The sequence below is a fragment of the Pygoscelis adeliae genome, unplaced genomic scaffold (genome assembly GCF_000699105.1).
Source record: "Pygoscelis adeliae isolate BGI_AS28 unplaced genomic scaffold, ASM69910v1 Scaffold102, whole genome shotgun sequence".
In the NCBI taxonomy this organism is placed as follows: Eukaryota; Metazoa; Chordata; class Aves; order Sphenisciformes; family Spheniscidae; genus Pygoscelis; species Pygoscelis adeliae.
The window spans coordinates 15,933-26,991 of record NW_008824228.1 but is presented as its reverse complement, the minus strand read 5'-3'; the positions used below and the strand labels follow the sequence as shown (position 1 = coordinate 26,991).

The 11,059-nt window shown below is 57.0% G+C and overlaps 2 protein-coding genes across 2 annotated transcripts in view; one reads left to right on the top strand and one right to left on the bottom strand.

Moving 5' to 3' along the window:
• Positions 1-110: 110 nt before the first annotated feature.
• LOC103926010 (cyclic AMP-responsive element-binding protein 3-like protein 3) lies at positions 111-6,775 on the top strand. The gene is made up of 10 exons (XM_009334818.1): positions 111-516; positions 1,239-1,376; positions 1,459-1,732; positions 1,946-2,058; positions 2,277-2,369; positions 2,928-3,034; positions 4,398-4,466; positions 4,622-4,706; positions 4,842-4,923; positions 5,339-6,775. The coding sequence occupies exons 2-10, from the start codon at positions 1,239-1,241 to the stop codon at positions 5,701-5,703; spliced, it is 1,326 nt and encodes a 441-aa protein (XP_009333093.1). The 5' UTR covers positions 111-516; the 3' UTR covers positions 5,704-6,775.
• A 3,232-nt stretch (positions 6,776-10,007) lies between these two features.
• The window catches only part of LOC103926014 (avidin-like), a 1,860-nt gene continuing 808 nt past the window's right edge, over positions 10,008-11,059 (bottom strand). The window contains exons 2-4 of the mRNA XM_009334820.1: positions 10,903-11,059; positions 10,665-10,797; positions 10,008-10,225 (exon numbers count right to left, since the gene is read on the bottom strand). Of these exons, the coding sequence (XP_009333095.1) occupies positions 10,192-10,225; positions 10,665-10,797; positions 10,903-11,059 (324 nt within the window). The 3' untranslated portion in view covers positions 10,008-10,191. The remainder of the gene's footprint in view (positions 10,226-10,664; positions 10,798-10,902) is intronic.

Genomic DNA, 11,059 nt, shown 5'->3' with positions numbered 1-11,059 from the left:
ATTTTTGGTGGGGGGTTTGGGGTTTTTTGGGGGTTTGGGTTGTTTTTTTTCGGACCGTGACACCTGCCAGCTAGATGTGAAAGCTTAACAGTGCTAATGGGGAGGTGTGACGGGTGCCCCCGCTCCAACTGAGTGAGCAGTGGTTTGGTTCAGGCATCACCGACAAGCAGGCCTGCCCGATACCAGCCCTGCCGTGAGAACCATGTGAGGCCGCATCTTCTCAGGGACCGAGGAGTCTAGGCCATGCCTTATCAGGAGATAACGGCACCGGCCCGAACTGGGGCTAGACAAAACTAAAACTGCCACAGCTGCACACCTGCACAAACACCAAGGGGGGGGTTGACTACGCGTCCATCGCTTTACGCTATAAATGCCTGTAGCCTCCCCGAGCCCATTGCGCTCTCCTGCACGGCAGCGGGCCGCACAGCGGTGATCTCCCCTTGGGCAGGGACGCCTCTCAAGGTTCTTCCTCGAGGCTGAGAGACCCTTTACCCGGCATCTGATATCTACGGCGAGGTAAGCGGCATTTTACATTCCGACTAAAAGTATATTGTGTGCTTTTATGTATATTTAGTAGCGACGTTGATATATATATGTATATATATCCAGCTATAGCTTAATTATTAGAAGTGCAGTGAGAGGTAGAGTGTTTGACCACTGCCTAAATTATTGTTTAAATCATCACTTAAATCATTGTCGTCTCACTGTTTAATTACTATTCAATTACTGCTTAATCACCATTTGATTACCATTTCATTTTCATTCAATCGTCAATCATTTAATCATCGTTTAATTATTAATAAAACCCTTTTAGTTAACCCCACGACGATGACTTCTCTTAATAGTTGGCCTGTGATAGGAGGCTGGCTCCGCTGGCCAGGGTGTGCAGCACCTTCAGGCTTCAGTGGAATGGCGGGATCTTGCAGGCCCTCCACGGCAGAAAGTCTGGGGCCCTTCCACTTTCCCTATCCTTCCTGCAGCTTCTGCGTTCTGGGCGGAGCACGGCTCCTGTGGCAGGGTCCCAGTAGTCTGGTGGAGAAACTGGTGTGGTGGGGCCACCAGTGCTGGTATACGTAAGAGCCTTGCCGGGGAAGTACTCGTGGGCTGGTCGTCGCTGCAGGGCCCTGGCAGCTGTTGCCGTTGCATGGGGAGACTTTGTCCGTCGGGGCTGAGGGACGTCTCGAAGGAGTGATGGTGTCTCCCCCTGTGCCTGTGCTCACTTTGGGTGTCCTGCTCAGATGTCATGCCCAGAGGAACTGGCTGCCTTGGCAGATGAGGACCTACTTGACTTCCTCCTGAAGGATGATGCTCCCTGCCCTGAAATCCCGGGGGAGGAGAACGGCTTGCTGGAAGACTGGGGCCTGCCAGAGCCTGAGGTGAGTTCTTTGGGAGGAATCGCTGCTGGGTTGTGGTTCAGGAGTTTTGGCTCCCTGCTGAGTAAAAGCTTTTTCTCTGCAGCTCCTGGACAAGGAGATGGATGACTTCATCAGCTCCCTGCTGAGCCCCTTTGAAGATGAACCAGGCATGCTGCAGGGTTATTCGCCGGCTGACAGTGACAGCGGCATTTCTGAGGATCAGCATCTGTCCCATAGCCCTGGCAGCGACTTTGCTGGCAGCCCTCGGAGCTCAGACATTGTGCAGGTTGAACACAACTATTCCCTCCATCGGGACTGGCCGGTGCCGGAAAGCGTGAGGTCTGACATGGCAGAAGGAGATGTTTCCATTGACCTTGGTAAGTGATGTGTGCGGGCTCTTTCTGTCCTGGGTGCAAGCAGAAAATCAGTCCCACGTTGGGGTTTTCTGGGTGGGTGCCAGGCAGCGATGCAGACAGCTGAATTTAGTGGCTTTCTGCTGCTGTAAAATTGTGGTTCCATGCTACTCAAAGCTGGCTGGTCAGGTGCTGCCTTACTGAGGCCCAGCGCTTGACTCTCCTTTCCTTCCCCAGGGACATGGATGGGTTTGGAAGGCACAAGCAAGGCACTGGAACAGAGTTCCGGTTTCCCCGTTGCTGTTGCTGTGGATGCCGAACCCCAGCTTGTGCCTGGAGCCATCGTGCAGGTACTGACTGCCACGTGTGTGTGCCCCAGCCTTTGCTTCTGGTTGCATCTCCCCTTTTCTCCTGGCTTGGCTCCTGTGGGGGATATATCTGAGGAAAGCATGATGCTGCTTTGGGAGAGCTGATCCCGGTTCTGTGTGCTTTTTGCATGCCCTCTCTGCCCTGGGGTAGACTCCCTTTACTTTACATTCTCAGCGGGCATATTTTTGCTGTTTTCTAGTCTGACTTCCCAGAGCTGGTCCTGACAGGGGAGGAGAGGCTGCTCCTGAAGAAAGAAGGTGTTTCATTACCAACCTGTCTGCCACTGACCAAAGTGAGTCCTCGCTACAGCCTGTCACTCCCAAATGGACTTGGACCTCTCGAATGCTTCGGCCAGAGTAGGGGTTCGAAAATACAGAATGGTGCCTTGATGAGAGCATTGGTGCCCAGGTGCTGTGTTCAGGGCAGCGTGTGGCAGGGCTTGGTGTCCTTCTCCTCTTTTCGAGGCTTGGGGGGTGTCCATGTGCACAGCAGCCTCTGCTTTGCTAATCATGTAGATACGAAGAGCAATGAGACCTGGCTGCTGTCAGTCTCCCCACTCACGACTGCTTGCAGGGAGGCAGTTAGCCTATTTTTTCCCGCTTGCCTAGTGGCTTGTGAGCTACGTGCTTTTCATCTCCCTTAGGCGTGCCTCACTTTTGCTATCGCCGGGGAAGCTGCTGGCCACATCGGCAGGCCAAAGTTTGCCTTGCAGCTCCTGCAGTTCATTCAGTGGTGTGGGAGGGACAGAGGACAAAAGCACGCGGGCTGAGCGCTGAGATGTATGCAGGGTTTGTGAGGGCTGGATCGCCAGCCCCCTGGGGCTGCTGCTAAGGAGAAATGACCCTTGCAGGCTGAAGAGCGGCTTCTGAAGAAGGTGCGTCGGAAGATCCGGAACAAGCAGTCAGCCCAGGATAGTCGTCGCAGGAAGAAGATGTATGTGGATGGCCTGGAAAACAGGTACGGGCACACAGCAGTGTCGCCCGACACTGAGGGGACAGACAGGTTCTTTTAGGGATCCTTGGCAGAATGATGACTGCACTAAATCATAGTTTCAGTTAAAGCTTTGTTTTCTTAACATATTATGATTAGTATAGCACAGAATTTATTATTAGAATGGCACAGGATTTCGACAAGCAGGATCAATGTAGTACAATCTATAAACAGCATAATGCAGAATTTATAATACAACTTAATTTGTAATTTCTAATCACCTAGATCCTAATACAACTTAACTTATGATTTCTAATCACCTGGATCCTCTGCAGATCGGGTCAGATCTTGGTTTGCTGTATCAATATAATGACCATAATCTAGACTCGAAAATTATATAAAGGAATACCAGTCACTCCCTCAATCATGGGAGGAAGCAGATGATGGTGGAGGTGTCCCTGGCCAGGGTGGGTCCCGGGTCTCACTGTCCAGCAGCAGCTCCAGTCCAAGTTCCCCCTTAGGACTTGTAACTGCTTGATTTTGTGGACAGTGCTCTGTGTGCTGTTACGCTTCCCTGCTCTGTGACAGGGTCGTCAACAACACCGGGCTGGCCGGGTGCCTGGGACCTTCAAGGCCGGTAAGGAAGGGAGTAACCGGCCTGGCGCCCAGGAACCTTGAGGCCGGTAGGGAGGGGAAGAAGCAATCTGTTTGCTTTGTCTACTCGGTGCACAGGACCTTCAGGGCCTGAGAATGAGGGGATGGGAATGAATACATGACCTGCTCGGTCACAGAGAATGGATGCTCGCCTCATAAAATGACGTTAGTTGTGCTAACCACATTGCCAGGGGTCGGGAGCAGGGGGTACCGGTCACAAGCAGCTGTGCTGTGCTGCTGCTGGGGTCTTGCCACCCTGGGCAGAAAGTGAGGCTGACCCTGTGGGGCAGCAGCTCTCCTCAGGGGGCTCAGAAGCTCGGGGCATAGCCTGCTCTGCTCTCTTACGCTTGGAGATGGCCCGGAGCTTGCTCTGTTCAAGCCAGGTGCTGGTCTGCCAGGTCCAGCATGTTCTCCAGGTCAGGCTAGTTTGCAATACAGCCTGATACTGTGGATCTGCAGGGCCGGTGTGCCACTAGGAGCGAGCATCCTGAGGGATTAGTCTTGGTGCTTCTCTGTGGGACTGGGCAGGGCTCACCCCTCCCCAAACCTGGTGTGAGATGTCTGTCTCTGGGCTTTGCTCCAGGTGGTGCTAGGTAGACTCCAGGAGCAATTTTATCTGCCCCAGGCACCCAGAGGTGGTGGCTGATTACCTGAGGAGAGACTCTGGTGAAGTCCCTGCTGTTGACTAACAGAACCTCTCTGGTTTTCCCCCATGCTGTTCATCTTTCCTGGGAAGGGTGGCAGCCTGCACAGCTCAGAACCACGAGCTGGAGAAGAAGGTGCAGCTGCTGCAGAAGCAGAACACGTGAGTTCTTGTTGTTGGACATGGCAGGAGATGTGGGGAAGGCTGTTCCTCTTCTTGGGATTGTGGCCTGCCCTCGGCTGCAAAGTGGGGAGAAGGGGGGTGTGCAGCTCTTGGTTCAGCCGCTGCATTAACCTGCGCTGCCTGCTCTCCTGCAGGTCACTGCTCGAGCAGTTGCGGAAACTGCAGGCCTTCGTGAGACAGTCCACCACCAAAACTACCACAGCAAAAACCTGCACTATGGTGAGTTGCTTCAGCCCCAGTGTCTGTGGAGGGGTCTCTGCTGCCCTTATAAGTTTGGGAGAAATGCGTTTATTGCGGCTGATGATGCCCGTCTGTGTCTTTTGCTGAGGTCTGTGCTGATCTTTCTGTTTCCAGGTCGTGGTTCTGTCCTTCTGCTTCATTCTCTCCCCCACCATCTGCTCGTTTGGGAGCAGAGAGCCACAGCCAGAGCTCAGAGGTGAGTGCCCGGGGACTGAGCCATGGCTCCAGGTGAAGCACTGCCCTCCAGGGCAGGGCACCTTCCTCAGACACAGCCTGAACCCAGGCGTGCTCCAACCCAGCAGCCCCTTGCCTGGGGTGACCTCTAGTTTTGGCTTTGCTCTTTCGCCCCAGCTCTGGACTCTTCCTTCCTCAGCCCTGTTGCAGGGCTTTGGGCCAGGGGCGGTGCAAGAACTGGAGGGATCCAGTCCCTCTTGGAGCACAAACTGTGCTTGTGCCTGGCAGCTGTGCAGCGTCCTCTCCCTGCCTCCCCTGGGAGAAGGCAGCCCTAGTTGAACAGTTTGTTCCCCTCTCACGGGCTCTGTGGCGGCCCGTGCTCGGAGCAGGACAATGAGAGGCTGGGAATGACCGGGCTGGCTCCACCTCTCTTTCAGTGCTGTCACGGCAGATCCGCGAGTTCCCAGACCGGGTAGCACCTGATGTGCAGGAGGACGCTGCACTGGAGGGGTTCAGCCCACAGCCTCATGACCCCTCGCTGTTGGGCAGCCTCAATCAATCATGGGAAGAGGGGCAGAGTCCACCCAACCCCGATCCCGGATCTCCTTTCAACAGCAACTCGTCCTCCAACCCTCCAGCAGCAGCAGGCTCTGAGCTGGGCCTTTCCCAGCCTCAGGAGCCGCGCTCCCAGAGCAACACTTTGCAGGCAGCAGTGCCGGCGGCATGGAAAGCCAAGAGGCAGGAGTGGGTGGAACGTGCTGCCAGAGTTGTCATCCAGCAGCACCATGCCGATGAGATGTGACCACCGCTGCCTCCTGCTTCTCGGGGTGATACTGGGCACCCTGCTGGGCAGGGACAAACAGGGCTGCATTAACAGATAATCTATCAAAGCAGATTCTTTTGAATACTCTCCCGATTGCTGGCAGCTCAGAGGGTTTACCAGGGAGGAATCATTTTAGGGCTGACCTGTTCTGACACTCTACTCTGTGTATCTATAGCAGGACTCTATCTGAGATGGGGTAGGAAACTCCAGGAACATTGCTATGGCGGCTGACGTGGCCTGCAGCCCAGGGTGCGTCCCGTGGCTCGCAGGGATGGGCTGTGGCATTGGAGGGTGAAGACGGTCGGGCCTGAGGTGCCCGTACTTGGTCTGACTGGATGCAGTTGGTGATGGAGGCTGCTGCCCTGCTTCTTCTCTGCCTGGGTGGAGGTGAACAGGCTGGGTCCCGCACTTCTTACTGTGTCTGGTGGCCGCAAGCCTCTGTCCCTTGTCCCTTCCACTTAATACTGCAGTGTTACCTGATTTCTAGGTGTGAGATAGCGAGCTGACCTTCAGTGCCCTCACAGAGAGTGGTCCTGCCACTGCGACAGACCCTGCATGTCGCCTGTTCCTGCTAGCTTTCGAGCCATGGGCACAGCTCCTGGCCTGGCTAGAGAAGGTAATGTGGAGTCCTCTCCGAACCGTGTGTGCTGTTTCCCTTCCGTAGGGGCTGAGCCTTTCATCTCCCACAGGCCTGGGAGCCAGGCTTCTGGGCCTCGGGGAGAAGGCATGCCTCGAACCAGGCTGCTGAGGGGACGTGGAGCAGAGAGCAGCAGAGCTGCTTGCTCTTCTGAAGGCTTTCCTGGCCACAGGATGGTTTCAAAGCTGCGTCCTCGTGTGCCCGAGCTTCGCTGCGCTGGCTGGTGATGCAGTCAGCTGGCTCTGGTTGCTCCCCAGGGCTGAGCAGAAACACTTTGAGCTGGTGAGCAGTGTCTTTCCTGGAGTGCAACTTAGTGGTATCTGTTGAGCATCTTTCCTCGTCCTACTTCAGGACATTTCATAGAATCATAGAATGGTTTGGGTTGGAAGGGACCTTTAAAGGTCATTTAGTCCAACGCCCTGGCCATGAGCAGGGACATCTTCAACTAGATCAGGATGATTAATAATTTTCTTATTAATAACATGTAAATAAATGCTGATGATGTGTGACTGTGTCCTCCGTGGTCATTTTGGTGAGGGGCTGGGCTGCTGGGTGGGAGGCTGGGGGCTGCGCCAGGGGCTGGGAGCGTTGTGGGAGGAACCCAAGGGAGGCTGGGGGGTAGCCTAACAAAGGGGAATGCGCGCTGCCTTCCCTTCCCATGGCTGTGGCTGCGCAGAGGGGCTTGTTGAGGCACGGCGCAAGTTTGCGGGGCAGTTGCTCTGCTCTTACGCACCTTCAAGGGTGCGAAAACACTCTTGAACCGCTTTTGGAGACAAGTGGATGTTGTGAGCACCCAGCGCCCACGTGTGACCTGCGTGCACCCAAGCCGCCGGCGCTGCGGAAGCGAGCAGCTTCCCCAGTAGGAAGCAGGAGGAGCCGGTGCCTGCTTCCACCGCTGCTTTCGTAACGGGGAGCTGCACAATCGCAGGAAGCGGAGCAGAGCCAAGGTGGTGCAACAGCCTCATCCCCTCGGCCGGGGGCCGCGGGGAGGGCCCTGCCTGCTGGGTGGTTGCTAAATCAGGGCTGGGCCCTAGGTTTGGCTGGGATTGCTGGGTCCAGGGGAGGCTCTAGCAGACCCTGAGCTCAGGCTGCGGAACCCGGCGTGGGGTTTGGGGGCGCGGGAGCCCAGCGAGGCCACGGGTGCAGGCAGCACCACGCTTGCAGCCCACCCGGGAAGCAAAGGGTGCTCGTGCAGGTGAACAAGACATAAAATTGAACGTTGTGTCTCTGCCCAGGGAGGAGAGACAGACGAGGGGTGGCTCACGCATGGGCCCTGTCTCGGGATGGGCAGCAGCACGCTCCTAACAGGATCAGGTGGCGGCTCTGCCCTGGCCGGGGCAGGCAGCCCGCGAGCATCCCCAGGGAACCGGTGGGCCTTTTTCCCCAGGAGCCGTGCACAGTGGCAAGAAGGTCTAGGATCCCATCCTCACTTTTTAATTTTGTTTTTTTGCGGTTCAAGGCCAGGGTGCGTAATGCCATTGATGTCACCTGGAGTCCCTGGCCCAGCACTAACCAATATTGTAAGAGCAATCCAAAATAAAACACGGTGGTGTTGCCAGCAAAGCAGGGAACGGCCACCGGAGCTGGTGTTTGGCCAAGGGCAATGGGGCCAGCACCACGCTCCACAGCAGTCTGGCTTGCTTGGCCAAATGTCAGGAGGGGAGATAGCTCTGGGAGAGCGGGCAGGGAGCCAGGCGAGCGCAGTGGACTCCTCATCAAATGCAGCCGAACACACGCTCCTGCTGCCAGGCTCTGCCCCCCCCAGCCAGTGCGGCCCTTCCATGCAGAAAGCTTGCGGCAGAGGCTGGGATATCGCAGAGCCCAGAGCTGGTTCCCCTACTGCACTGGGGTTGTGTCTGCACCGGGAGTTTTGGGGACGGTTGCTCCACAGTCTCAGCCCCCACTGCCCCGGGGCTGCTCTTTTTCACTGCTGTCTGTGATCTCATGCTGGTCCCACAGTGGTCAACTCTGAGCCGGCGAGAGGAAGGAAGCCCAGCCTGGGCCTCACTCCTTGGGTTAAAGGGCGGCGATGATAAAAATGCCCGGAATGAGTCCTTTGGCCAAGGAGGCTCACACCTTGTTTCCATCAGGCAGAGGAACAGGAGGAGCCTGGTATTTCTGCTACCTTCCTCCTCCTCCTTGCTGCAGACCCTCCACGACATCTATCTCCCTTGCACGCTGCAGGGATCAGAGTGCAGGCTCTGTGTGCATCGGCGCTGCTTGCACGCACACATGGCCCCGCACTCTGGCTTAGGCTGGTGTTACAGTCCCTGCTTGCCCTCCCCACCGTGTTCCCTCTGTTATTCCCAAGGTCAACCCGTATCCCACGCATGTCCCGGCAAGTGCCTGCATCAGCATCGTGGGAGCACGCCGACAGACCACAAACATGAGCCTTTCAGGGCAAAATATTCTGCTCAATCCTTGGCAAGTCCCATATGGGTGTTGCCGAATTGAAACCCTCTCTTTTTTGCTTGGTGACTCCGTGAGTGTTGGTAGTGCCGTCTCCTTTCCATGGTGGCAACATATTGGAAGTTGTGAAAGCATGAAATTAAATTTGCCTCCTATTGCCGAGGAAGGCCTGGGCTGTGTGGCCGGAACAAAACACCTCCTGCTCACGGCTTTAAAGGAATCAGGTCTTCCTTTTTTTTTAAAGGAATCAGCGTTCCTTGGAGAGGTGGGAATTTCAGTCAGTAGCCGAAGTAAGACAAACCCTCCTTTTCAAGGGAAACCTAAACCCCGTGTCAGCACCCATCCTATTTTTATCTACTAGCACCAGCTGCTGGATATTGGTGGAAACAGAAAAACTTGCAGAAATCTAAGCGCCCCGTTAAAAAAGCAGCTGGAAATACAGCAATGGAGCCACCGCCTTCCCCCAGCTCCCGAAACTGGGCACCTCAGCCCTGGGACTGCTGGACCCGAGCTGGTCATGTTGGGACCCCTTTGGCAAGATGTCTGAGGCAGAAAGCAGAGAGGTCGGGCTGGGATGCCCGAAAAACAACCAGCCAGTGCCAGATGCGTCCTTCCCCTCTTCCCTTTCCCTGGCCACACGTAGTGTGGCAAAGGCTTGGCTGGAGACCTCCACATGTGCATTGCTCAGGGGACACGGCCACACCGAGGGGTCTCTCTTGGAATGGGCTGTTTGGGAGCTTTCCCCACCCCCGGGGCGGTTGGCAGCCGGCCGCCGCAGCACATCCGCCGGGGCTGGGAACAGGAGGCTGCCGGCTCTGCAAAAGCCATTTGCAGCCGCCCTGTGTATTCGGGCGCCCGAGAAACTTCCTCTGCTCTGCTCTGCACAGGGCAGGCTCTGCCTGGAGCCTGCCCTGCAGCCCTGGGACATGCTGCCCATGGCATCCCACCAAGGCTGCGCCTCATCCCGCTGCCTGGTCACTGCCTGGTTTGCCCCCGCACTCCTGGGGACATTTGGGAGGGACCCCGAGGGGACAAGTTACCCACAGCACAGCGGCAGGTTTGCCGGTGCAGCGCTGCTGCACACTGCCAGGGAGGGGACATGGGACAGCCCCCATCCCCAGGGACCCTGCTGCCCTTGGCAATGCCGCATGAAGCCTCCCCATGGGAGGCTGGCTGCAGGGCAAGACAAACCCCATGGGTTTGAGGCAGGGCAGAAACCAGAGTCAAGCCCTACATCCCCACAAAAACCCTTTATTTTGCACCTGGTGCCCAGCCTTCACACTGGGCTGAACTTGCCTGGGAAAGCATGAACCTGTGGGCTGAGAGCTGCTGAAATGCAGCATGTCAGCGCGGGCAGAGCTTGGCCGGGGGAAGCGCTGTATCCTTGCAGTCCTGAGTCTCCTGGATTTCCCTGCTTGCTGTTATTTTATCCGGGTGAAAACTCTGGTGCCAATCCTGCAGGAAACCCCAAATCACTGTGGTTCATGTCACCTATGCTGTGGTGGAGGGTCCAGAGGGGAAACCCGAGGGGGGGCACTGCATTCCCCGCTGCCTCGCTGGGTGCTGAGTGGGATGCCACAGGCTCCAACACCCTGTAGCAGAGGCTGCATCGGGTGCTGGCATCGTGTCCTGCTCTCTCCCTGCTGGGGAGAGTGTAAGGAGAGTCCCGGGGGGGATCTGGCTCAGGACAGACCCTGTCCTGGGGTCACCCACGCTGCGGCACACCCGGGATGCAGGGGCTGGCCAGGTCACAGGGGTGCTCCTTAGCCCCTGCTCATCACCGGTGAATTTCCCCCTCCTGGTCCTGCCATGCCTCTTCCCCTGGGATTTCTCCCTTCTCCAGCCCAGGGTGCAGGAAAACTTGGCACAGCGGTGGCCGGGACCCAGTGCTCACCGGGTGGCTTTCCAGTCCTCGGTGGGGCTGTCAGCCGCCTCTCTCAGGAGCCACAGGGCATGCAGGGTCTCCTCCCCGTTGGCGCCCACGTAGCACTGGCCCAGGAAGGCAGTCATCTGGGCTGTCTCCGTGCCTAGAAGGGTCCGAGGTGGCATGAGTCGGGGTGGTGAGGCTCAAAGCCACCCCCCTGCATCCCGCTGGCATCCCCACTGCAGGGTGATGGCCCCCTCCTGCCTACCTCGGAGCCGCCAGCGCACGGTGAAGGAGAAGGTGGGCTGCAGGACCAGCCCCACATCCTGCTGGGACCCCTCCAGTGGTGAGGTGAGGATTTCGGAGCTGCCGGCGGCAGGCCCTGGCAGGGAGGAACCGGAGAATCTGCCCGCCTTGCCCAGGGC